This window comes from Tursiops truncatus, chromosome 4 (assembly GCF_011762595.2).
Source record: "Tursiops truncatus isolate mTurTru1 chromosome 4, mTurTru1.mat.Y, whole genome shotgun sequence".
Classification (NCBI taxonomy): domain Eukaryota; kingdom Metazoa; phylum Chordata; class Mammalia; order Artiodactyla; family Delphinidae; genus Tursiops; species Tursiops truncatus.
The window spans coordinates 60610153-60637310 of NC_047037.1; the positions used below are offsets into that span (position 1 = coordinate 60610153).

Genomic DNA, 27158 nt, shown 5'->3' on the forward strand with positions numbered 1-27158 from the left:
GACCAATTACTAGTAACACTGTTGAAACAGCACTGATTACCCAGTGCTCCATCTCAAGCATATACTTGGACAGCATCCAGCCTGCACCTCAGAGGGAGGACTGCAGTACAGCCCTAGCCATCAGAATACAGAGTCCTCTCCCAAACCACTGCCTATCTTAGCTTGAAGGCACAGTAAAGCGACACAACGACTGCCCCAAGTGGCAGCAGTTCAGCTGCCTTGGCCAGGCCATGGCCCAAGAGGCAGCAGCAGAGGAGCCTGTGTACCGTGAAGACACTGGGAGATTACACACCTGCTCAGGGTACGCTGGCTTTGTGTGACTTATGTGTGCCAGGCCCTGGGTCAGCCACCTGGGAGAATGGTGACTAAAACACTCCGTTCTGCAGAAAAAAAAGAGCAGCCCTTCTTGTTTTGATTTCTTCATTCACTAAACAACAGTCAAAGAGGACTTACAATGTGCCTGGAATAATGCTGGGTGCCTTCAGGACGTTTACAGTGCAGTGGGTGACAGATGTGGAAAGCAGTGTAATAGAGCTTTCCAACAGCGGAGAAAGGGCCAGGGACCTGGACTCGCTGCCCATAGTGAGGGAGGGTAGTGGGGTCGGGTGGGAATGCAGGGTCCAGGGGCCAAGGGTTCAGCCACAGGCAGCAGAGGCTGGGCCATGGAATGCCTTGGTAGCCACACTAGGGAGTTTTCATAGGCGACAACAGGAAATGACTAAAGTGTTTTTAGCACTCTGTGGCCTTGTGGAGAAGTACAGGACATTTTAGAGAGCAGCTGGAGAACAATCTTAACAACAGTCCAGGTTAGAGACAAGGGACTGAACTTAAGGCACTGGGAGTGGAGAGAAGGGGCTGGATTCTAGAAATGAGAGGTGAGAGAGGGAAATCTAGAATGGCCCCAGGTTTCTGGCTTAAGCCAGGAGTCATATTTGATATGCCTGTGTAGTGGGGTCTGAGGATCTGTAACTATGCCTGGGACATAGTTCCATACTGTCTACAAAGTAGACATATGTACTGAGTGACAGCTTAGAGATATTCAGTGGGTCCAGAGCTCAGAAGACATCCTCACAGAGATAACTGAAGCCACAGAAATGAGAGAGACGAGACAGCTAAGAGTGCGCTCCTGGGACCCCACACTTCAGAGGACAGTGGAGGCGGCACAGGCTGAGAGGCACGCTAGCCAGGCAGAGCACGGCCTTGGGGTGCTCACATGCCAGCAGAGAAGCCAAGATGAGAAAGCAAGATACCCCAGTGGGCAAACAGGAGAGTAGGGAAAGTTGCCAAAGCTATGGACAGTTAGGCTTATGCTTCTGGAGCTGGGTGCTGACCTCCCAAGGCCTCTCACAGGTAGGTAACTTGACCTTCCAAACGTTCCTTCTCTAAACATCACAAAGCAGAGAGAGCAGATGTGTCTTTGTTGCCTGTTTTCCAGATCTGCCCACGGACAACATGAATTTCATTTTGGACTCCATATGGAATGTCCATGTGATCTCAGCCTCCCATCCCATCTCTGAAAAACACTTCTTGTCTCATCTGTAAGTCACAGGGTTCTTAGCATAACTACATATTCAGAAATGTCAAAGCACAGCAGTGTGACCTTGGGCAGTTCCCACACACGACCGCCCTGGTTCCTTACTGGCAAAATGAGGGCTGGGTTAACAAAAATTCTCTCTCCTTAAAGTGACATTAGTTTAGACTATTCTAAACTAGAACAGAGTCCCCTGCCTGGCAAGAATGACCGGTACTTTGCAGCAGAGAAGAGTCCAGCTTGGTGGGAAAAAGATGAAGAACCACCATAACTGGATAATTCCTACGTGCTGGGCACATGCTGCCATTCAGCTCTCAACACCGTGTGAGGTGAGCACGACTCCCTTCCTTGTCATGAAGCCAGGCGCTCTGTGCCCGCCACCACGCAAGCCCGGCCCTCTCCAGCACAAGGTGCAAAATTTGGTGTAACTCTTTGAGATCAACCAAAAGACTCAAAAACTCTCCTATAAATCCTTTCAAGAAAAACTTTTAAATTCTCAAATCGCATTTCCTAGAAATAATTCTCAATCACGAGGACGAGTTCCACTACAGTGAAGCTATGACGACGACCACTGTCTGCTATGTCAGTATGATGCTCCACTTCAAAGAATGTACATTTTCCAACATAAGATGCTATTAGGCTCAGATTCAAGTCTGAATTTATCCAAGATACATCCTTCTAATTCTTAATTAGCTACAATTTTAACCTAGAAAGCAAAACCTAAAAATATCTTTCTGTATATGCCACTCACTGCCACGAAACATTACCTACCTTTTGGGGAAAATTTAGAAAATATTGCAGCTGTTATTTCAGACCCATGCCAGAGAGAAGATGCTCTTAACTTTCACCTGTTAACCAAGCAAGGAAAGGGGTAGGTAAGTAAGAGTAAATATTTAGCAGAGGTGCTAGAAGGCCAATATTAAAAATCAAGCACCTCTGAGTTCCAATCAGACCTTTCCATGTACTCAAACTATGTTAAATATAACAACGAACAGCAAGATTCCAGGGCAGCATTAGTGCTCTTCAAAAGAGACATATACCCGCTATTTACAAACTAGAGATATAAACCTTTATTTCACAACTTTGTCATAATTCATTTTCTAATGAGACATGTACTGGGGACATAGTTTAAAATACTGGGAAAGCTAGATGCTCAGTGTCTTCCAGGCAGGAGCAAAGATGTGGTCACTCCAGGGCCGATGCATTCCTAGGGCTTCAGGCAGCATGGACCAGTCGTACCAGTATTGTCCAACCCCAGTTTTACTTAGAGCCACCTCCTTTTTTGGGGCCGTTAGTCCTCATTTCATGCCAAATTTTCACTAGAGGCTCCCTGTTCTTCCAAATGAGTTCATGACCATAAGTAATATACCATCTGGGGAAAAGAAAAACAAACCAGGTCCAACATTCAAACAGTACGACATACAAATGCCAAGTACTATGATGATATCAAGCTGACATTTTAAAAACTGAATGTCACTGTCATTTACTATCCAGCATATTAAAAAAGCTGATTAATTTATTTAATGTAGATCAATGACTTACCTTTAATATACAGAAGACATAAAAGATGGAAATAGGATGGACCATGTGTGACTGCTCCAAAAATGTAAGTACTTCACACACACTACTTTTAATTCACCACAACCCTGCAAATCAAGTATCACTTTTCCCATTTACAAACATGAAGAAATCAAGTCTGAAAGAAAGTCATTTGCCCAAGGCGCTAACAGCTTTTAAGTAGTCAATCAAGCACTCACTAGCAGGTCAGAGTGATTCTAAGCCTGGACTCTTTTTATTATGTCAAGTGTAAGAAATGTCAGAATCAGAATTTACTAATAATGATGGCTATACTAATTTAAATGTCTCTCCTTCCTCACCTTCAGCCTGGCTACACAAAAGGATCCAAATTCTGCCCACCTTTTAAAATACAGCTCCAATCCCCATCCTCTGTTAAACATGCCTAAACAATGCCTAAAAGCAGCCTGAAGCAATAAGCCGAGGAAGGTGAAACACTGAGAGGTTTAGTAATTTAACTTGCTCAGGCTGCACAACTAGGAATGACCAAACTGAGACTAGAACCCAAATCTGACCCTGTAACCTGTGCTCTAACCGCGGTGCTACACTTCAGCCTCTCGGGAGCATCTGCTTAAGCTGAGGAACACACAGGGAGTGAGATCAGAAGCCCACGGCCTGGGGTCTGCACGACTAGGAGCTCTACCCGAGGGCAGCACAGGCTGCGAGAAGCTCAAAGGCACCTGCCTCCCCGGAGAGCTTCCCTGGAGGAGGGGCATTTGGAATGGCTATTTTAAAAAGCTTCTGTTATTGAAACTTTTATTTTTGCCCTGGTTTCCCCAAACAGATTTCATGTTCCCTGAGGCAGAAACTAGATTTTGTTGATCTTTCATCTTAGACACCTGACTGAAAAAATGCTCTATTCAACTTAATTGATATCAGAATGGCAGTTTAATGTTTTAACATTTTTTTAATGTTTGGAGCATGTATTTTTTTTATTACAAAGGGCTTGAATTGTACCTGAATCCTAATTCTCACTAAATATAGTTAACATTTAATCATAAAAAGTCACCATTAAAATTTTGAAAAATAATCAGTAAATTTACAGAAAGAAAAAAAGCATTTTAAAAACATGCAAATTAATAGGCATGTTTACAAAATTCTTTTGGGCTTAGAGTGACGTTCTCTGGTGAACTTAAAACAAGAGAAAAAGGATCATCCTATGATTCAAATGCAATTATAAAACTCTTACAAGAAATGAAACACTTATCGGGAACTCTCCATTAGTAAAGTGTCTTCTCAAATCTTTTTAACCTACTTATTTCAAGCAAAGAGTCAAACACTTTAATCTTACAGGTACTTGTTTTGATTATACTCGTAAGTTCAAATGTAATTGGTCATTTGGTTATATTAAAATTAGGAAAATATTTCAAACTGACTAATTTTTGAGGTATCTTTTTTTCTGTTTGTTTTTGGTAGCAGCCTCACAGTCTAGTGCTCAGTCTGAAACTCCAGCTCTGCAATGACTCACTGTGTGACCTTGGATAACTCCTTTCTTTAAGCAGTTTCCTTTCTGTAAGTTGGACTACCTCACAGGATGTTAAGAGTATTAAATTACTCCTTAGCGTAGGCACACAGCAAATACTCAGTAAACATTAGCTATCATTACTGCAGCAGTACAAGGTGAAGACCATAAAATGTGGTCAGGGACATAAAGTCAAAGCAATGTGCAGGAGGTTACTAACAGATCTTTACCTTTTCTAACATCTTTAATCTAGACTGAGGAATCTTCACCATTAAAGATGTTAGAAAAGATGAATTCTAGATATAACCAAGATCTAGTAAATGAAAGGAGGTGAAATTAGAAACAGCAAAGAGAAAGCATTCCTCTGCCTTTCAGATTCTGGACTTTAAAATACATTTGATCCAGTTTTCAGAACAGAAAAAGGTAATCTAATTATAGTTGAGAGGAATAAAAAACTGCTGGGGAAAAGATCCTTTAAGTATACATGGAAGGAGCCAGGTAAATTTAGAGTTCATAAAACAAAACCCCTTTTCATCAGTCTTCATGTTTCTCATACTGTAATACCAGGTCAGTTTTTACTATTTATAATGGGCTGCTGTTAAAGCTCGAACTCACACATGCTATTCTTTAATCATCACTGAAAATTATAAATGGCATAATGGCATTTAGTTCCACCGCCTACTGGGCAAAACTGCTCCACTTAGAATAGATTTTTCTACTTTTTTTTAAAATTAAAAAACTAAGGTTTCCCATTGTTGTGAAATAAAGTAAAAACCAAATAAGGGTAAAAGGCAACATTATGCAAGAAAAGAGAGGCCATCAGGGATGCAGCATATCAGACAGACAACAGCTCTGCTGAAGGGCCTCTCACGGTCAGATGGACTCCAGAAGCCCTGAGGAAGTTCTATGACAGCGTTGCTACAGCACTACTATGTTTTAGGCAAGGGTCCATTGCCTGAAGCACAAGTGGGAGATCTTGTAACCACAATGTAACTGTAATCACTGTGGTGTGACAGAGGCTGGGAGGGCTCTGGATCTGGGTTTATTAAATCTCTGCTCTGCTACTTAAGAGCTGTTTGACCTGGGGAAGATCACTTCTGAGCCTCAGTTTCCATCAGTGAAACAGGGGTAATAATTATGTAACGCAAGGTAACTAGCTCAGTGCCTGCAACATAACAGATGCTCAATAAGTATCAACACGAGTTTATGCCATCTGGCCTCTACTCCAGTCATGCAGCAGGCACCTGCACACTCATCGCAAGCAGAGGACCAGATCCACCCACTCAGGGTGTCTGCCCAGCACTGGTGAGGTCAGTGGTAGCCAGGTAGGGGAGCAGGGTAGGGACTGGGCAGGGGAGATGTGGCTTGAGAGTGGGGAAAGGAATACAGCACAGACTAGGGGGCTGGGCAACAGTCTCCATGAAGGACTAGGAATTTTGACAGTCATGAGTTCAGGTGACTTGAGGTTAAAGGGAGGGTAAAGGCACAGATGGTCTCCCTCTACAAATGACCGAGGCAGGGGCAGGGCCAACAGTCTCACGTTCCCATCTCATATGGTGAAGCTGCTCAAGATCAAAGCAAACCATGTTGCGATTTCCTTGCCCTCCCAACCCCACCTGCCCTGCTTCCATCACAGAAGTAACTGCCTTATTCTGCCTTCCTTAGGGGTGGGGAGAGGGAGATGAGCTGAGAAAGCAGTGTAACAGTCAGTCATACTCAAACTTACATTCCAAAGAGAGCTCCCCCAAGATGTGCTGCATGATCAAAAAATTTCCATCCCAGGATCATTCCTGCTGTATCCACGGCAATAATGGCTTTTAGGGCCTGAAAGCCAGCAAAAGAGAACAGAACTGATACAACTTTGATTCCTCCAGCATTGACATTTCTAATTTAAGGGCAAGAAGTCAGTCAATGTAAAAATATCACCACTGTCCCCAGCACTTCACTTCATAAAAATACTCACATTCCCTGCCGTGAACGTGAACATTGGAAGGAAGATAATGGCGAGCCTCCCTTCTGGGATCTTAGTGCAGACAGCTGCAAGGACAGTCATGATTGCGCCCGACTGCAAATTAACACATTGGGGAAAAAATGAAACTCTCATGTGCAACTGCTTAGTGACTATAACGTCTAAAGTAGAAATACTTTTTCCAGAAAGCTTACAAGCCACACATTTCTAGGTTAGCACAAAGTTAAAAAGCTTTCCGTTACTAACGTACAAAATATCAGGCAAAGGGACTCTAAGTCCGTGATATGGTAACCACCTGGCAAGGACTGAACTACAGGCAATAAGATGTAACAACCAGCATGTCAGCAGTTAATGAACTTCAGGGACACTGTTATGTGTGGCACATGCATCATTTCATTTAATGACTAAAAAAGGACTTCTCAAACTTCAACAAAACTCCTCGAGGGACTTCCCTGGTGGCGCAGTTGTTAAGAATCTGCCTGCCAATGCAGGGGACATGGGTTCTAGCCCTGGTCCAGAAGATCCCACATGCACGGAGCAGCTAAGCTCGTGCGCTGTAACTACTGAGCCTGCGCTCTAGAGCCCATGAGCCACAACTACTGAGCCCACGTGCCACAACTACTGAAGCCCGCACGCCTAGAGCCTGTGCTCCACAAGAGAAGCCACCGCAATGAGAAGCCCGCACACCGCAATGAAGAGCAGCCCCCAGTCGCTGCAACTAGAGAAAGCCCACGTGCAGCAATGAACATCCAACACAACCAAATAAAGAAAGAAAGAAAATTTTAAAAAAAACACAAAACTCCTCGAACCAGAGAGTGAGCATGAATTTGCCCAAAGAAACCCACATGTGTGGAATTTCTCCTAAATTTAATGCTTTACCATAAATCATGTGAAATTTGTATCCTACTTCATTATAACACTAAACATTTTCCTTAAAACGTTTGACAAATGTTCTGCTCCAGGAAAGCATGCCAAATTTATCCCATGGCTCTGCATGACACGCCCCCCCATCACAGCATCCTCCCAGGGATACACATGCATCCACCTGCTTGAGAAGCACTTTCCCCAACAGCCTTGTATTTGAGAATAAAAATTGAAACTTAAAAACCTTATGACCAGTAAGTCAACCATTTCTTGTTATAATTGAAATTATAATTGCTGTATAGTTTTATCGTCTATTGTGTTTTTCCACATTGCTATATAACCTTCATAATTTAAATTGATAATGGCTATGAAATATCTCCTGGATAAATTATGATAATTTAACTAAACTTTCTTAATGTTACACATGTTCCTAATTCCTCTAAATGCTACAATACTTGAGAAATTGGATCATAATCCCTTGTTTACATTAAATCTCATGATAATCATTCATTCAAATACTTGAGTCCTACCAGGCACTATGCTAGATGATGGGGATACAAAGGGGAACAAAATTGACAGTCCCTGCCTTAATGGAGCTTACAGACTGGCATGAAAGACATAAATGAGTAAAAACAACAAAATATAATCAGTTATGATGGGGAAGCACAGCAACTGCCAAACTGTTTTCCAAAGTGGTTTTAGTGTTTTACTTTCCTACCAGCAGTGTATGAGATTTCCAGTTCCTCCACATCCTCACCAACACTTGGTATGGTCAGTCTTTTAAATCTGTAATATAGGTTTATAGTGATATCTCAGTGTGGTTTTTATTTTCATTTTCCTAACAACTAATGATGTTCATCTTTTCATGTGCTTAGTTGCTATCCATACATCTTCTTTGAAGTGTCTGTTCAAACCTTTTGCCCATTCTTCTTGAATTTTTCTTTATATAGTCTAGACACAAGTCCTATATCAGACTTCTGACATGCAAATATTTTCTTTTAGCATGTATCTTGCCTTTTAACAGTGTCTTTGGAAGAGTATAAGTTTTTAACTTACATGAAGTCTGATTTATTAATTTGTGCTTTTTGGTCTCTCAACTATGAAATCTTTGCCTAAAATAAGGTCACAAAGAGTTTTTTCCTGTTTTCTTCTGTAAGTTTTTATTTTAGGTTTTATATTTAGGTCTGTTTCACTTTGAAAAAAACTCCAAAATACTCCTGAACCAGATTCACCAATTTTTAACATTCTGCCACATTTCACTTATCATTTTTTCTTTATATCCATACTTTTTTTCTAAAAAATAAGGTCACAAAGAGTTTTTTCCTGTTTTCTTCTGTAAGTTTTTATTTTAGGTTTTACATTTAGGTCTGTTTCACTTTGAAAAAAACTCCAAAATACTCCTGAACCAGATTCACCAATTTTTAACATTCTGCCACATTTCACTTATCATTTTTTCTTTATATCCATACCTTTTTTCCTGAACCATTTGAGCATAGGCTGCATATATCATACCCTTTTACCCCTAAATACTTCAGTGTGTATTTCCTAAGAACTTGAATATCTTTATATATCCTACAATACAGTTCTCAATTTCAAGAAATTTTATACTGATATATTATACTTTCATTTAATCTATAAACATATTCCAGTTTTATCAATTGTTCCACTAATGCCCTTGCAGCTGTTTTTCCCCACGTATTGCATTTAGTTGCCATGTCTCCTTGGTCTCCTAAAAGCTGGACCATTTCCACAGCCTTTTTTTAAAAAAGGGGTCCATTTTCATTAAAAGCCTCTGACTAAAAAAGGTGAAAATAAAGAATCTCTGCATGGGGTAGGCTAAACATCTGTCTAAAAAGCAAGTTGTGGGAATTCCCTGGTGGTCCAGTGGTTAGGACTGTGCACTTCCACTGCCAGGGACCCAGGTTCAATCCCTGGCTGAGGAACTAAGATCCCGCAAGCCACATGGTGCGACCAAAAAATAAATAAATAAAATAAAATGTCATTTAAAAAAATAAAAAAGCAAGTTGCAATTTATTCAGACACATAAATATGTTTAATGTATAATAAGTACAATAAGTTATAGTCACAAAGAAACTGGCTTTACAGAGAAATGCACAGCTAATAATGCACAGCTAATTTCTTTAATATTTAAGTTTCTGTAATGAGGACTTTAGATGGAGAATATAATCATCTATGGAGAAGCAATTTAGAGGGTACAGGATTTCAGTGCTCTTCTTTCAATTCAGCTAACCAAATTATATTTGTTTCATTTGGGGGAAAAGTATAATTTTATTGGTTTTTTTCTCTCAGAAAATAAGGTCTCAACTTGATTTCTTCTGGGTTTTGTTGAGTTGACTTTTTTAGGTTTTATTTAAAAATCTAGGATACTCAAGTTGCACATCTTAAAGCCTGAAAGATGAAGGGTTACTCTTTAACTTTCAAATTCTCAGTGACACTGACATCTACTCTGCTTAAATACAGTATATGCTGGTAGATTATAGTCGCAGATGTTGAAGTTCTAGCCAAAACAAATCTTTCAGAACAAATATAAATTTGGCCAGTATAACATGTTGCACCCTAGAGGAACCATGACCCAGCAAGTTTTGTGGGGAATCCCATCTTCTGAGGTAGTGCTGATATCCTTCCTTGAAAGCTGCTGTGATACATTAAGGACGTGGAGTGGGGAACCAGCGAAAGAGTGAACAAATTACGGAGGCTGTGTGTGCATGTGTGTGTGTCTTCACAAGGCAGCAACGGCCCTGTGAAGGGAAGTCAGGATTTCTGAAGAACCTCGTGTGTTACTATTGCAGACTTACATAGGAGCCAGTTTGGTAAATATACAATAGCAGACAGTTGATCTTAAGTAGAGAATACAGAATTCTGACTCCTGACCTCCACTGCAAAATTAACATGTATCGCCAACACCCAGCCTATCCCTTTTAATATGTAGTTGACTTTGTTTCCTTGTTCTTTCATTTTTTTAGCCTAAGCCCTGGGTTGTCTTTGTCCACTTGCCTGAACTCATGTCTTAGGTTCTCCTTAGGAATATTAATGCTGTCCTTCCACCGTGTAGCTTCCCCAACCCATTCCTAGGAATGCAGCGTGAGCTGGTTTCCCTGTTTAGGCTGACTGGCAACTATATATTAAAGGGTTGCGGACTTCGGGGATGCCTGGGACTCATAACTCTTAAAAGTTTTAGTAATTCCTAAAATGTAAGATAATCCTTTATTCTGAAGCAACTCTTCACACAGAAGACCCTAAACAGTTGGCAATTAAGAGAGGTAGATGCTATTTTCCAGAAATAGCCTTTTTAATATAAAAAAGTAGGGACCTTTCCTTTTAATTATAGGGACAATCAGAGTCAATTATAGGTGCATCTTTTAGAAATTTTTCTCTTAGGTGTTTTTTTAACATCCTATTTTGAAATAATTTAAATCTTACAGAAAAGTTTGCAGGAATAGTACAAAGGACTCCCAAATCTTTAAACATAAAAAATAAAAGCAAGTTGGGTTTACTGAAGTATAAGTGACACACGAAAAACTGCACGTTTAAAGTTTATAATTAAGTTTTGACACATAAATACCTATGAAACCATGGCCACACTCAAGATTATGAGTGTGGCCCAAAAGTTCATCATCCCCAAAAGTTCCCTGGTGCTCCTCTGCAGTGCGTCCCTCCTGCTCCTCTCCCATTCCTAGGCTACAACTTCTCTACTTTCTGTTAAGATAGATTCACTTTGAGTTTTATATTAATGGAATAATACAGCATATACTCCTTTTTGTTGTTGTCTGGCTTCCTTTACTCTGTATAGTTATTTTGTAATTCACCCATGTGGTTGTATCAATAATTTATTCCCTTACATGGGTGAATAACCATTGTATGGTTATACCATAATATGTATATTCATTCACCTGATGGACATTTGAGTTTTTTCTAGTTTTGGCTGTTACAAAAAAAGCTGTGAACATTTGTGTACAACGCTTTGTGTTCTTTCATTTCTCTTGGGTAAACACCTAGGAGTGAAATGGCCAGATCATATGGTAAATAGATTATTATCTCCATCTAAAGCACTTATTATCTCCATCTAAAGCACTCATTACAGAAATTTAAATATTAAAGAAAATTCTCATTAGCTGTGCATTTCTATGTAAAGTCAGTTTTTTTGTTATTAAATTTTATTTTAATTTCATTTTTCCTCTGACTTTATTTTTATTTATTTTTTAACATCTTTATTAGAGTATAATTGCTTTACAATGGTGTGTTAGTTTCTGCTGTATAACAAAGTGAATCCACTATACATATACATACATCCCCATATCTCCTCCCTCTTGCGTCTCCCTCCCACCCTCCCTATCCCACCCCTCTAGGTGGACACAAAGCACTGAGCTGATCTCCCTGTGCTACGCAGCTCCTTCCCACTAGCTACCTATTTTACATTTGGTAGTGTATATAAAGTCAGTTTCTGTTTGACTATAATTTATTGTACTTATCATATTATTTTAAAGATAGGAGGCAGTTCCATTATCCTTCTAAAGTTTTCTCAAAGTGCCCTATATCTACATAGATTTAAATATATTTATGTGTCTGAATAAGTTGCAACTTGCTTTTTAGACAAATGTTTGGCATACCCCATGATTATTTTCACCCTTCCTAGTAGGAGGCTTTTAAGAATATAATAAAAATGAACCCTTCCTCCTCAGAAAACTTCATACATATTTTAGATATAATTTCAGGGACTCATGAACCCAAACCCATGTAGACCCTAGAGGTCTGCTTCTTTGATTAGAGGTAAAGATCTTTTATTCTCCACTAATAATTTGTTTATGTACACTGGTTATGAACTTGTAATCAATATGCACATATATTTTTATTTATTTCATAAGTAAACAATTTTCATTAAGTACTTTTCTTTATTAATATATAACCTTCATGTATCTATCATATAAAAAAATTTTTTTTTACACTATGAATTTTAAATGAATTTGCTCTAAGAGGCCTTCTGCTTCTACAAGCTACATACAGCTAAAAACCCTGGGCATTGTATGTAAAACAAATATAAGATGACTCTAAAAGACTGAGAAAGGAAAGCAGCCCAGCTAGGAACCTTAGGACCCAAGGAATGACACAGTGGTGAGTTCCCTGGGTTTTCTTTTGGCCTCACGCTGCTCAGACTGGGCTCTGGAGAAGCTCACAACCTGGAAACACCAATGAACTCAGACAAAATAGGCCTGTACCAAAAAATGCTCTCTCTAGCCAAAGGACTAAGAAAGCATAGCCTAGCAAGACACAAACGTTTAGACAATAACCACTTTACTCCAGCCAAACACCACAGAAACAACTGTGGCCCCATCTCCATCAGCAAAAGCTGAGTGGAGAGCCTGGACTTCCAGCCTTACAGACTGTAATGAGGTGTCCCACTGTCCCTGACAGGGTGGTGTCAGTGGGGGTCACACAGGCAGCAGTAATAAGGCACTCTTCCTCCTCCTAGCCAGGGCTATATCAGTAAAGGTCTCCTGGGGAGCCCAAACTCCCCGCCCTGCAGCAACAAGAGCTCTTCCCCCGCAGTGTCAAAGGAGACTGGGGAACCTGGACTGCCTCACTCACCTGGCAGTAGCAATCACAGCACTGTCAGAGGCAGCCTGCTAAACAGTAGATTTAATTAAGATTAAAGTCTCATAACATGATGTCTGAAATGTCCAGGTTTCATTTAAAAAATCACTCGTCAGGGAATTCCCTGGTAGTCCAGCGGTTAGGACTCGGCACTTTCAATGTCATGGCCGAGGTTCAATCCCTAGTCAGGGAACTAAGATCCTGCAAGCTGTGAGGTGTGGCCAAATAAATAAATAAAATAAAAACCACTCATCATACCAAGAACCAGAAAAATCTCAACTTGAATGAGAAAAGACAATTAATAGATACCAACATCAAGATGACACAGATGTTAGAATTATCTAACAAGCATTTTAAAACGGCCATCATAAAAGTGGTTCAACAAGCAATTACAAACATGCTTGAAATAAGTAAAAAACAGCAAAGAAATAGAAAGGCTCAAAGAAATAGGAGATATCAAGAACAATGTAAACTTTAGAATGAAAAATACAATAACCTAAATAAAAATACTGAATGGCTCAAGCAGAATGGAAAGGACAGAAAATAATCAGTTACCTTGAGACAGAATAGCAATTACCCAATCTGAACAACAGAGAAAAAACAGACTTTAAAAAAAGTTAATGGAGTTTCAGGGACCCATGAAATAACAAACTATCTAACATCATGTCATCAGAGTCCCAGAAGGAGAAAAGAAAAAGGGTGAGGCTGAAAAAGTATCTGAAGAAATGGCTGAACATTTCCCAAAAGACATAAACCTATAGATTCAAGAAACCGAGTGAACCACAAACAAGATAAATACAGATATCCATGACAAGACATATAGTCAAACTTCTGAAACTAAAGACAATGGAAAAAGTCTAGAAAGTAGTAAGAGAAATGACACCTTACCTATAGGGGAAAAGCTATTTGAACAACAAAGAATTTCTCTTCAGAGACTACGGAGGCCAAAAAAAGTGGCACATTTTTCAACTGCTGAAAGAACTGTCAGCCTGGAATTTTGTATCCAATGAGAATATCCTTCAGAAATGAAGGGTAGAAAAAAAATGAAAAAAGAAAAAAAAATTGAGAATCTGTCACCAGCAGACCTAACTGGCTAGTGGCTAAAGGAATGGCTAAGAGAAGTTTTCTAAACAATGAAATGATATAAGGAGGAAATCTTGGAACATCAGAAAGAAAGAACAATGGAAAAAGTAAAAATTGAGTGTAAATACAATAGGCTGTCCTTCTCTCTTGGAATTTTCTAACTTACGTTTAATGGCTGAAGCAAAAATTACAACAGTGATATTTTAAATGTATGTAGAGGAAATATTTAAGATGATTATATTTTGGGGAAGGTATGAGGACAAAAAGCAAGGTAAGGCTCACTTCACTCAAACTGGTAAAATGATACCACCAGTAGGCTGTGGTAAGTGATATATAGACTGTAGTACCCAGAGCAGCCACTAAAAAGTTATACAAAGAGAAACACTCCAGAACACTATAGATAAATCAAAATGGAATTCCAAATGAATCTGCACTAGTGATCACTTTATTTCACTTGCAACCTTGTAAGAGACTGAAGATACTTTCCTAAGCACAAGAATTCAGTTTATGTACAAGTTAGACCAGTGATGAGTTAAATCAATGAAGTTACAGCAAGCAGGTTATCATAACGCTGGTGAGCAAATTCAGCCTACGATTATATGCCAACAAACTTGACAATCCAGAAGAAATGGACAACTTTTTAGAAACATACAGCCCACCTAACCTGAATCAAGAAAAAATAGATAACTTGAACAGATCACTAGACATGAAATAGAATCTGTAACTAAGAAAACTCCCTGCAGAGAGAAGTCCAGGACCAGATGGCTTCACTGGGTAATTCTACTAAACATACAAAGAAGAACTTGTACTGCTCCCTCTCAAACTCTTCCAAAAGACTTAAGAGGAAAGAACACTCCCAAAGACATGCTATAAAGCCACTCTGATACCAAAACCAGACAAAGACACTGCCAAAAAAGAAAATTACAGGCCAATATCTTTGATGAATACAGACACAAAAATTCTCAACAAAATATTAGCAAACTGAATCCAACAACACATAAAAAAGGTCATACACCATGACCAAACTGGATTCATCCTAGGGTCACAAGGATGGTTTAACATATGCAAATCAACCAATGTGATTACACCACCACAAAAAAAGGAAGGACAAAAACCACATGATCATCTCAATAGATGCAGAAAAAGCATTTGATAAAATTAAACACCCATTTGTGATTAAAAAAAACCTTACAAAAATGAGTACAGAGGGAACATATCTCAACATAATAAAAGGTATTTATGACAAACCCACAGCCAATATAATACTCAATGGTGAAAAGCTGAAAGCATTCCTGCTAAAATCTGGAACAAGACAAGGATGCCCACTCTCACCACTTCTCTTCAACATAGTATTGGAAGTCCTAGCCTCAGCAATCAGACAAGAAATAAAAGGTATTCAAATTGGCAGGGAAGAGGTAAAATTGTCATTATATGTAGATGACATACTATATATAGAAAACCCTAAAGATTCCACACAAAAACTACTAGAACTGATAAAGGAACTCAGCAATGTAGCAGGATACAAGATTAACATACAGAAATCGGTTGCATTTCTTTACAATAACAATGAAATATCAGAAAGGGAAACAAACAATCCCTTTTAAAATTGCATAAAAAAATAAATAAAGGACTTAGGAATAAACCTCACCAAGGAGGTGAAAGACTTATATACTGAGAACTACAAAACATTAAGAGAGGAAATTAAAGATGATTCAAAGAAATGGAAAGATATCCCATGTTCTTGGATTGGAAGAATTAATACTGTTAAAATGGCAATACTACCCAAAACAATCTACAGATTTAATTCGATCCCTATCAAATTACCCATGACATTTTTCACAGAACTAGAACAAATCATCCTAAAATTTACATACAACCATAAAAGACCCAGAATTGCCAAAGCAATCCTGAGGAAAAAGAACAAAGCAGGAGGCATAACTCTCCCAGACTTCAGACAGTACTACAAAGCTACAGAAATCAAAACAGTGTAGTACTGGCACAAAAAGAGACATACAGCTCAATGGAACAAAACAGGAAGCCCAGAAAAAACCCCACACACCTACAGTCAATCTTCAACAAAGGAGGCAAGAATATAACATGGGAAAAGGATAGTCTCTTCAGCAAGTGGTGCTGGGCAAGTTGGACAGCTGCACGTAAATCAATAAAGTTAGAACACACCCTCACACCATGCACAGAAATGAACTCAAAATGACTTAAAGACTTAAACAAAAGATATTATACGATAAAACTCCTAGAAGAGATCATAGGCAAAACATTCTCTAACATAAATTGTACCAATGTTTTCTTAGGTCAGGCTCCCAAGGCAACAAAAATAAAAACAAAAATAAACAAATGGAACCTAATCAAACTTACAAGCTTTTGCACAGCAAAGGAAACCATAAACAAAATGACAAGACAACCTAAGGAATGGGAGAAAATATTTGCAAATGATGCGACCGACGAAGGCTTTATTTCCAAAATATACAAACGGCTCATACAATTCAATAACAACAAAAAAAAACCCAATTGAAAAATGGGCAGAAGACCTAAATAGACTTTTCTTCAAAGGAGAAATACAAGTGGCCAATAGACACATGAAAAGATGCTCAACATTGCTAATTATTAGAGAAATGCAAATCAAAACTACAATGAGGTACCACTTCACACCGGTCATAAAGGCCAACATTAAAAAGTCCAGAAATAACGAATGCTGGAGAGGGTGTGGAGAAAAGGGAATCCTCTTATACTGTTGGTGAGAATGTAGATTGGTGCAGTCACTATGGAAAACAGTATGGAGGTTCCTCAAAAAACTAAAAATAGAGTTGCCATATGATCCAGCAATCCCACTCTTTGGCACAGACCCAGACAAAACGAATTCGAAAAGGTACATGCACCACTATGTTCATAACAGCACTATTTACAACAGTCAAGACATGGAAACAACCTAAATGTCCATCGACAGGGGAATGGATAAAAATGTGGTGTGTACACACACACACACACACACACACACACACACACACACACAGAGGAATATTACTCAGCCATCAAAAAGAATGAAATAATGCCATTTGCAGCAACATGGATGGACCTAGCAATTACCATACTAAGTCAGAAGGAGAAAGACAAATATCATATGATATAACTTATATATGGAATCTAAAATATGATACAGATCAACATATCTATGAAACAAAAACAGACTTACAGATACAGAGAACAGACTTGTGGTTGCCAAGGGGAAGGCAGGGTAGGGGAGGGAAGGAATGGGAGTTTGGGGATTAGCAGAGGCAAACTATTATATATAGGATAAACAACAAGGTCATACTGTATAGCACAGGGAATGAATATAATAATAACCAATAACTAGTAAGAAGTTCCATTTTTAAATGAGATTCAGAATATGCAGAGCTCTAACTAAACAAAACCCTTACCAAAATCTAGTCAGTATTCTTGCTCCTTTGTGCCACTGTTAATTGACAAATATTCTTTAACAATCTTCATCTTTCAAAGGCAATAAGACCAATACTTTATATTTTCTATCACAATTTTGTCAACAGTATTTTTTTCTCCAGATTTCTCATTAAAAATATCATATACCTGGTGATTTAGTTTTCCTTCATTTTAACCAAGAATGAATGAAAGTATCTGGGGCTAATAATTTTATCCTGCCATGGCTCTATAGGATTTTGATGACTAAATAGAAACCACCATTTCCACCTTTCTTACTACATGTTCCTTACTATGCTAAGCACTCTAAACACACTTGCATTGCAAATGAGAAATAGGTATGTTACCCCCATTTTATATGGGGAAGCAGGTTCAGAGAGGTTAAGTAATAAGTCCTGGAAATCATGAGTAAGTAGCAGAGCTGGGATTCAAACTCAGTCTAATTCCAAATGCCATGCTGCCACACTCTATTCATGAACTTCAGTTTCCTATCTGTAAAATGGGAATACCACTTGTCTGAGGGCACATCAAAATGCCTTCCCAGATCCTCCGAAGTAATGAGAAAAGTTTTCCCACCCTCAGAACCCCCAATGTCCTCTAGAGACTACTGAGCCCTTTCAGTGTACATTAGATGTGTATAATGTTTTCTCCCCAACTAAACTAAACTTGAAAGTCAGAGACCATTTCCTAGTGGTCTTCACTGCCTTCACAAAACAGGTGCTTAGTTGGCAAATGAGGTAGAATTTGAGATATAAATTATATTGACATCAAATTTTATATAGAAAACAAACATTCCACGAAGAAAAAAAAGGGGGGGTGGGATTAAGTTAAGAAAGCATAAAGGTCATAGGACAAGATACAGGCCTCATTGGGAAAATTAAGTAGACACAAATCTGAGGAACACACAAATTATGGAATGGTTATTTTACATAAGGATTCTTTTCCAAAACTGAACCTTCTTACAGTTTCTTTAAATGTGAAATTCTCGATTTGAATACATTTAAGTGCATTGAATACATTTAAGTGTATGTAACTATGCAAAAATTGAATGTGTAGTTTTTAAAGAAATATTACGTAAAGATTTCCATGTGCCTAGAAATCCGTCATTAAAATCAAAAGAAAACACAATTGTAATTTTTTAAAATCATCCAGAAATAACTGAGGGCAGGAATTTTGACATCTTACTCACTGGATGTATCCTCAGCCTCTAGTAAGTACAGTGCCTAGTAGTCTAATCTGCATAGCACTCAAATATTGACTGAAGAGGAGGACACAGTATCAGATTCAAATCTCTAATTACTCAGAATTTTCCAATGCTAGACTGGCTCTCCAGTTTATGGGGATTGCATACCCACTATTCTGAGTACTCCTCATGATATACACGCTGTGCCAGTTAAGTATATATAAATGACCAATGGTTAAAAGCTATAACCTGAAATTTATAAGGCTTTACAAATGTATAAATTCTAAATTAGATGTCGATTAGTTAATAGTATTGTTTAAATATTAATATTTTGGCATTGATAGTTGTACTGTGGTTCTGTAGTTAATAGTAGGGTTAAGGGTATATAGGAACCCTTTGTACTAATTTTGCAACTTTCCTGTAATTCTAAAATTATTTCAAAATGAAGCAAAAAATTTTAGTTAGAAATACTTACTGCACCAAGTGATGGTCCATATCTTCCTGTGGCAACTTTACACACATAACTAACAAAATTGGAAATAACACCTAAGAAATAAATCACATTTCAGTAATTTTAGTGAGGTATAAAAATGGCTTCCATTTCTGACCTCCACCCCACAGAGACTAACAATGTTGGGTTTCTACCCAGGTCACTACAAGGTGCAGGCATAGATACTTATCCTGCCTGTTGCTTCAGATATATTACAGGGAAAGCAAAGTCTGACCCACTGTACCACTTACTGAGTAACAGAGGATCATTCACTTTACCTTGTAGTTATCATTTTTCTCAACTACACTGTATGAAGAAAGACTAGTTCCCAAGCTCACCAACTGTCTGGGAATTCTCTGGACTGCACTCTAAACAGTAAATCAGAACCTCTGGAGTAGGACCAGGGTGTCTATATTTTACCCAGCTTGCCAAATGAATGTGTTGCAGACCTAGACTGGATGATCCTTTACAGGTCCCTTTGGCACCAATGTCATCTGAACTGAGTATGGCTAACTTTAAAAAGCAACTTTCTATAGAGCAGGAATTAATGGCACTTGAAACAGACCCTTTGTACCTACAACAACATTAGTGCTAGGGGAAAGAACTACACACTTAACTTATTAGGCCAAAGATACTGCTCAGCTTATGTTTTGAGGACTAGATGCATGTGAGTATTTAATTAACACTGATTAAGTACCCACTCTGGGCCTTGTGGTAGGTGCTTTTATTTTATCCCTTCTACAACCCCATGTCATGAGAGTAAGCAGTTTTATCCTCAGAGAGTATATATAGTCTTTTCTGCAACATCACACAGCTGGTAAGCAGAAACAGGATCTGAACCTAGGTCTTCCATCTCCAAGCTCAGTGTCTTTTCACTACATATATCTGCCAGCTATACTGTTTTTAAATGAAGGGATTTTAGGAATAAATTTTTACACTTTATGGTTTGAATTAAGTACATTTTGCAAACAAAGTAAAAAAAAATTTTTTTGAGATAAGTAAAATATAATCAACTAACTGCCAATTTAGCAGCATCTAGGAACCGGGAATCCTGCACTATCATTTACTAGTGAAATAAGGAAATGATGCTACCTCCAGGATGACTTGAGTGGTTCCATGCTAATATATGCTTGCAACAAAGAATGAACTAATTCTTGACAATCTTATTAGATAGCTAATCGAAAGTTTTCTGAAAACTGAACACACTTGGGAAATGAGCGTTAAGGTTATTTAACACAGATCCAGATGATTGAGGCAGGCCGGAAGTCTGGGAACCACTAATCTATAAAATGATGGGCCTGAGCTGAAGAAACCAAGGCCTAGGGAGATAAAAATGACATGCTTAAACACTACACCAGTTTGTATCCTTCTCTATATACAATCTGAGAAACAAATATGTACTGAGCACTTACGGAATATAGAATACGGCTATAATCATTCCCTTTGTCCCTTCTCCAGATAGGGGAGAACACTTATACTCTGAAAGGGCCTGAGATGAAAGCTTGTTACCTGCAGATAAGTACACTGCCATGAACTGCTCTTGACCGAGAATGTTCACTATGCTGGAGGAGAAGCTCCACAAGACGTACATATTTGCTGCCATGTGAAACAAGGAGAAATGACTGAACGTTGACAGCAACATTGGAGAACAAAGGACCTCTACAAGAGAAAGAAAAAGTCTTGTAATTGTGGAACACACAGCCAGTAAAAATGATCCATTTTAGATTTTTTCATTATTATTATGACACAAACATGAGAAACAAACCAGAGCTAGTTAAAAGATTGGATAAGATGGTTTAAGACAGCTTTTTACACTTGAAAAATGCTATCTTAAATCTCAGAGATTTTCTACTTAGTAAGCAACCAATAAAGATTCTCAGGTCAATGAAAGCAACTTGTCCTATAGAAAAAGTAAGTTAGAAAAAAGAATTTGTAAAGTATTTCAATTAAAGAAATAAACTTGTATATAATAGTCTCTTCAAAGAGTAAACTTGTAGTGATCACAGATCTTAAATCACTAAAAAATATTTAGATTATCTACTATGTGCAAAGTACATTTTAGGTGCCTTGACACAGCTGTAAGAGAAATGAGGTTCCTGTCCTCCAAGAGTTTACAGCCTATCCTCCAGATTTTGCTTACAATTATTGACAAGTAAATCATCTTTTTTATAGCACTTCAATTACCATAAAGCATATTTCTTCCATTTTACCTCTACCTCAAAATAAAATCACACAAGTTAGACTTACTTGAGGCTGGACTGGATGTGAAATATCTGATCATCGTCCGCTGTAGAGAAGGTACTCTCCACAAACAAAATACAAAAACATTTGCAGCTATGATACCTACAAAATAAACATTTATAATTTAGGGAAGTTAAAAATAAAAGCAAAGAAAGTCTGATCAAAAGTCCACCCAAGGGGGCTTCCCTGGTGGCGCAGTGGTTGAGAGTCTGCCTGCCGATACAGGGGACACGGGTTCGTGCCTCGCTCCGGGAGGATCCCACATGCTGCGGAGCGGCTGGGCCCGTGAGCCATGGCCGCTAAGCCTGCGCGTCCAGAGCCTATGCTCCGCAACAGGAGGCCACAATAATGAGAGGCCCGCGTACCTCAAAAAAAAAAAAAAAAAAAAAAAGTCCACCCGAGGGACTTCCCTGGCAGTCCAGTGGTTGAGACTTCACCTTCCAATGCAGGGGGGTGCTAGTTCAATCCCTGGTCGGGGAGCTGGGATGCCGCATGCCTCGCAGCCAAAACACCAAAAAACATAAAACAGAGGCAGTGTTGTAGCAAGTTCAATAAAGACTTTAAAAGTGGTCCACATCAAAAAAAAAAAAAAAAAATCTTAAAAAAAAAAAGAAGTCCACCCAAATAAGATTTTCTACCACATTATTTAAGAGTATTATATACCTGGGGGGGCTGGGGGGAAGTAAGCTAAGAAAAGTAAGTAAAATCAATGTTTCTGAGTATCAAAACTGTCACAGGTTGGTAAAGTCAGAAAATTCCTGGAAAATGCTCTAGGAGCTAACTTCCTTCACTCAGATCCATATTTTACTCCTTCAGAACAGTTCACTCTTCTCAATAAATAATCAGATCTATAATTATTGCTTGAAAATGGCCAAGGCAAAGACAGAAGTAATGTACAGAATTAGGTTCTTTGGCCAAGAGTCAAAAAGCTACAGAACATCACTTCTTTTTCCACAGGGAATGGTATGCTTCTTTAACTTCTGGACAGCTTGTGGAAACACCTATGGATCATCCATATAGGGACTTCCCCGGTGATCCAGCGGTTAAGACTTCGTGCTTCCACTGCAGGGGGCGCGGGTTCAATCCCTGGTCAGGGAACTAGGATCCCAGGATCCCACATGTTGCTCGGCACGGCCAAAAAACTTTTTTTAAAAAGTCATCTGTGAAGATGAAGATCCACATGTCTGAGAAAAATGCTCATTAGATGAGAATTCAGTAATAGTCTGGAAGACTTTTGCAACTGCTTTTGAAAATGTCTACATGTAGGAGTTGGGTGACTTTTATTTTTCTGCAAGAACTGATGTTGCTAGAACTACCACTAAATTGAGTAAGTTTATTTACTGCTAAAATGTGACTAAATAGTTAATTTTAGAGAAGAAATTAAGTTATTCTTAAAAACTACAAATTTTAAAAAGATACATTAATTTTAGGTACCACAACTCCTTACACTTATCTACTTGAATTAAAGAAATTTAAACGTGTATTCACTCATCCTGTCTCTTTAGGCAACAGGCAACTAGCCCTTTCAACTTCTTCAACGATAATAAGGACTGATTCCAGCAACATTCTGGTAAAATAATTTATTTTAGAAGATATTCACTGTACAGACCCTGCCAGCTGCTACATCTTGGAGTTTTCCTTTGGCTCCCATATTTCCGCACTCTGTAAGACTCTCAGCCATCCACTGGTATTCCTAGTCTCTCTAGTTTTTGCTCTCCCACTTAAGAGTTAGAATCTATGAAAAATGGTAGTTTCCTTTCCAAAGACATTTTTTCCCATTTTAATATCTGAAATCAGGATGCATTTTACTATTGGTAGTGTGTCCAATGAACTGGTAGTATCTTTCCTTTCTTCCTAGCACACTGAATGGTGTTTTACTGCATTTAACTGAACTGATCCTATCAATTTTATCAGATGCCCTACTAGTGAGGACTGTGACTGTGATTATGACAGCTATTTTACCATTTGTCTTTAGAAAAAATTTTTTTATCTTTCTTTTTAAAAAAATTTCTTTCTTTTATTTTTGACTGTGTTGGGTCTTCGTTGCTGCGCACTGGCTTTCTCTAGTTGCGGCGAGCAGGGGCTACTCTTCGTTGCAGTGCGCGGGCTTCTTATTGCGGTGGCTTCTCTTGTTCTGGACCATGGGCTCGATGCATATGGCTTCAGTAGTTGTGACATGTGGGCTCAGTAGTTGTGGCACACGGGCTTAGTTGCCCTGTGGCATGTGGGATCTTCCCAGACCAGGGCTCGAACCCGTGACCCTGCATTGGCAGGTGGATTCTTAACCACTGCGCCACCAGGGAAGCCCTATTTTACCATCTTTAGTAAATAACTACAACTCTTTCCAAGATGGTGTGAGGAACAGTAATTATTTTTTAAAAAATGGGGAAAGGGATCATAAACAAGGTAAGTAAGAGCACTGTGTGTACATCCCAATGAGGAATCTGGAACCCTGGGCAGGGAAGGTGGGCAGGGCCTCCTCAGCTGCAGGAACAGATCTCAGGTGTTTATCATAAAAAGAAGTGAGCAGTGATGAGTATTGCCTGGGGTTCTTTAGTTTCTTTTGCAGAGTTAAACATCTTTACTAACCCAGAGACTCTTAGGTCTAGATTGTTGTACATAGTGTTTGGCATCTCAGGGTAAAAAAGACTTGAGAATAGTTTGGCCCAGATTTCCATGGTCATAAAGATAAGTCAGGGCTTTGCAGTTTGCTCCAGTTATGGTTCACTGCAAAGAAAGCAAGATGGGGCCCCATCCTGCCCGCCGAAAAATGGCAACTACTCTGCCTACTCTGCCAGTTCCACAGGCCACTTCCTGAAACCGGTGACACACAGCACTCAATTCCAAAAACTACAAGCACTACAGCACTGTAGAGAAGTAGAGAGCATCTCTGGCTGAAGAAATTACAACCAGGGAAAAGAAGGGAAAGATAACCAAAGATATCCAGGTTAACAGTAGCCAAAGAGTTAACACTGCCAAATTTTCAACCGAAACCTAAGAGGCCTTTTTGGTAAATTTGACAGAATATTGGTACTGGAACACGCTGCAGTCAAACCCCTCACTTCATAGACCAGTGATCTACGATTAGGCAACCCATCAGTAAACAGCTGAACGTATATACCCAAATTATATACATGAACAACTGTAATTCATTATAAAATACACTAACAAAAGAAGAGAGAAAGTAAAATGCAGATATTTTCTTCCCTGGTTATCCCATTTTGAAGGCCAATTATAGATGAGAAAACTGAGGCTCTAAGAGGCACAAGTTTTCAGAGAGCCAAATTCAGTGGTTAAGCCAGAATTCCTAATGCAGTGCTCTTTCTACTAGACAGCAACATGGGTAGCCAAGGGGATTTCTTTTGACCTTGGTCACTCTAGGACTTCAGATACCAGACAAAGGGCTCCTTATACGGGGAACAGCATAGGTTGGTCCCCAGAGGCGAGTGAGCAGGAGCTGTGACAATCGTAGGCCTACTGAGGAAGCACTGCACACTGTCTGAAGGTAAGGGTGAAGGAGCCCAGCAGGACTGCCTCTGTCCTATTTACACTATAACCTGGGCAAGAGGCCTAATCTCTCAGCCTCAGTTTCCTCTTCCGTAAAATGAGGGTAATAAAATCAACCTCGAAGAGTTGAGTGATGATTAAATGAGAAAGCATGATTACATGCAGTGGTCACACAGAGACAACTCAATAAATAAAAATATGGTAGAAAGGGAATGGCCTTTTCAGGTCTGAATCCTAGGTATGTCACTTGAAGCTTTGTGGCATGTGGCATTTCACCACCTTCATTTCAGTTTCCTCACTTGTAAAATGAGGATAATACTTGCTATACATCATAAAGGTTGCAGTGAGGCTTAAATAGATAGTAGATGCACCTAGTATGTAGATGCTCAAAGAAAATGGTTCCCTGCCCTCCTTCCTTCTCCTTTGAGAGGTAGAACTGCTTAGGGTCTCTGTTTGTATCTCCATTTAGGAGGAGGGTTACTTGCCTCCTCCTGACTCAATCATGTCTTGGACCAGCTTGGCACTACTGATTTGGGAAGGTCGCTGCTGCCTCAGTGCCTACCTTTACCAAAAGTGATGCACTGGATTCTATCAGCAAGAATAATGGAGTAAAGACCACCAAAAGTTCTGTCCTTCATAAAAGCAATGAAAAACCTGGCAAAAAATGTTAGAATCTACTTTTTTAGAACTCTGGTAACTAGCCAAAGGCTTGCTGCAAACCAGCATTTTTTTTTTTTTTTTTGGTGGTACGCAGGCCTCTCACTGTTGTGGCCTCTCCCGTTGCAGAGCACAACCTCCAGATGCGCAGGCTCAGCGGCCATGGCTCACGGGCCTAGCCGCTCCGCGGCATGTAGGATCTTCCCGGACTGGGGCACGAATCCGTGTCCCCTGCATCGTCAGGCGGACTCTCAACCACTGCACCACCAGGGAAGCCCCCAGCATTTTTTTTTTAAGAAAAATGGATAAATCTTGATAAGAACAGAGAGCTTTGAGGCATTCTGACTTGCCTTAGTGCCACCCCGCCCCCCACTTTCCAGATATGTTAGCCATGAAAATACACTTTCCCTGGCAGCCACCAGAGATAGCAGAATGGAGCTGAATTCTTTCAAAGCCTTGTTCCCAAAGAATTATCGTCATCTGGCCTATCTGATAATAGTTTCTTGGAAGACCCCTGTTGCAAGGATGTCTGTATTTGACGTGCCTGGGAGCTTAAGTACAAAATTCATTTCCCCAGGGGGCGTTTGTCAAAAGCAATTACAGGCAAGTGTTTAAGTTTGCAGCTGCCTGAGGTGATGGTTAATAGAGACTAAACGAAAATCTTAAAAGGAAAATATGAGGAGTGAGATGTCCATAGGGGCTTACAAAACCTCCAACGTATTTCTGGGATCTAGAAAGCCACAAGAAGACAAAGTAGACTTTAAGACAGTATTTGTTACTAGAGACAAAGAATGCTATTATATAATGAAAATAGGGTCAAAAAAAAATCTTGATATCCATGAAGAAGATATAACAATTACAAACATATATGCTTCTAACAGTAGAAACCCAAAATATATGAAGTAAAAATTGACAGAACTTAAGGGAAATATAAATGACTCAGTAATAGCTGGGAGACTTCAATACCTCATTTGTAATAATGGATAAAATTAGATTACCAGCAAAGATGGAGAGATCTGAATACTAAAAACAAACTAGACCTAACAGACACCTACAGAATACACCACTCAACAGAATACAGTCTTCTCAAGTGCACGTGGAACATTATCCAGGATAGACCATATGTTCAGCCACAAAACAAGTCTCAATAAATTTCCAAACTGAAAATTTCAAAACTGAAATTATAAACAGTAGGTTCTGACAACAATGGAATAAAATTACAAGTCAATAATACATTTGTAAAATTCACAAATATGTGGAATTAACACATTCCTAAATAACCAATGGGTCAAAGAAGAAATCGCAAGGAAAATTCGGAAGTACTTTGCGATGAATGAAGACAAAAATATAACATACCTGCTATGAACTGAACTGTGTTCCCCGAAGATTCATATGTTGAAGCCTTAACCCCTAATGGGATGTATTTGGGGATGGGGCCTTAGGAGGTAATTAGATTTAGAGGAGGCTGAGGTAGGGCCTTCATGATGGGATTAGTGTCCTCATGACAGATACCAGAGAGCTTGTTCTTCCTCTCTC

General features: G+C 39.1%; 1 protein-coding gene across 5 annotated transcripts in view; it reads right to left on the reverse strand.

Moving 5' to 3' along the window:
- Window positions 1–27158, reverse strand: part of PARL (presenilin associated rhomboid like) — a 68121-nt gene that overhangs the window by 1213 nt on the left and 39750 nt on the right. Inside the window, exons 5-10 of one of the 5 annotated variants that reach the window (XR_002178581.3) lie at window positions 21465–21560; window positions 20727–20876; window positions 19203–19273; window positions 6532–6633; window positions 6295–6392; window positions 2303–2379 (exon numbers count right to left, since the gene is read on the reverse strand). Coding sequence is in view for 4 of the 5 variants with exons in the window: in XM_019946104.3 (XP_019801663.1) it covers window positions 2792–2903; window positions 6295–6392; window positions 6532–6633; window positions 19203–19273; window positions 20727–20876; window positions 21465–21560 (629 nt within the window). In the remaining variant the exon portion in view is untranslated. Of the gene's footprint in view, window positions 1–2262; window positions 2380–2577; window positions 2904–6294; window positions 6393–6531; window positions 6634–8145; window positions 8188–19202; window positions 19274–20726; window positions 20877–21464; window positions 21561–27158 lie in introns of those variants that run through there. The other 4 variants (XM_033855543.2, XM_019946104.3, XM_019946105.3 and 1 more) reach the window with 4 other exon arrangements.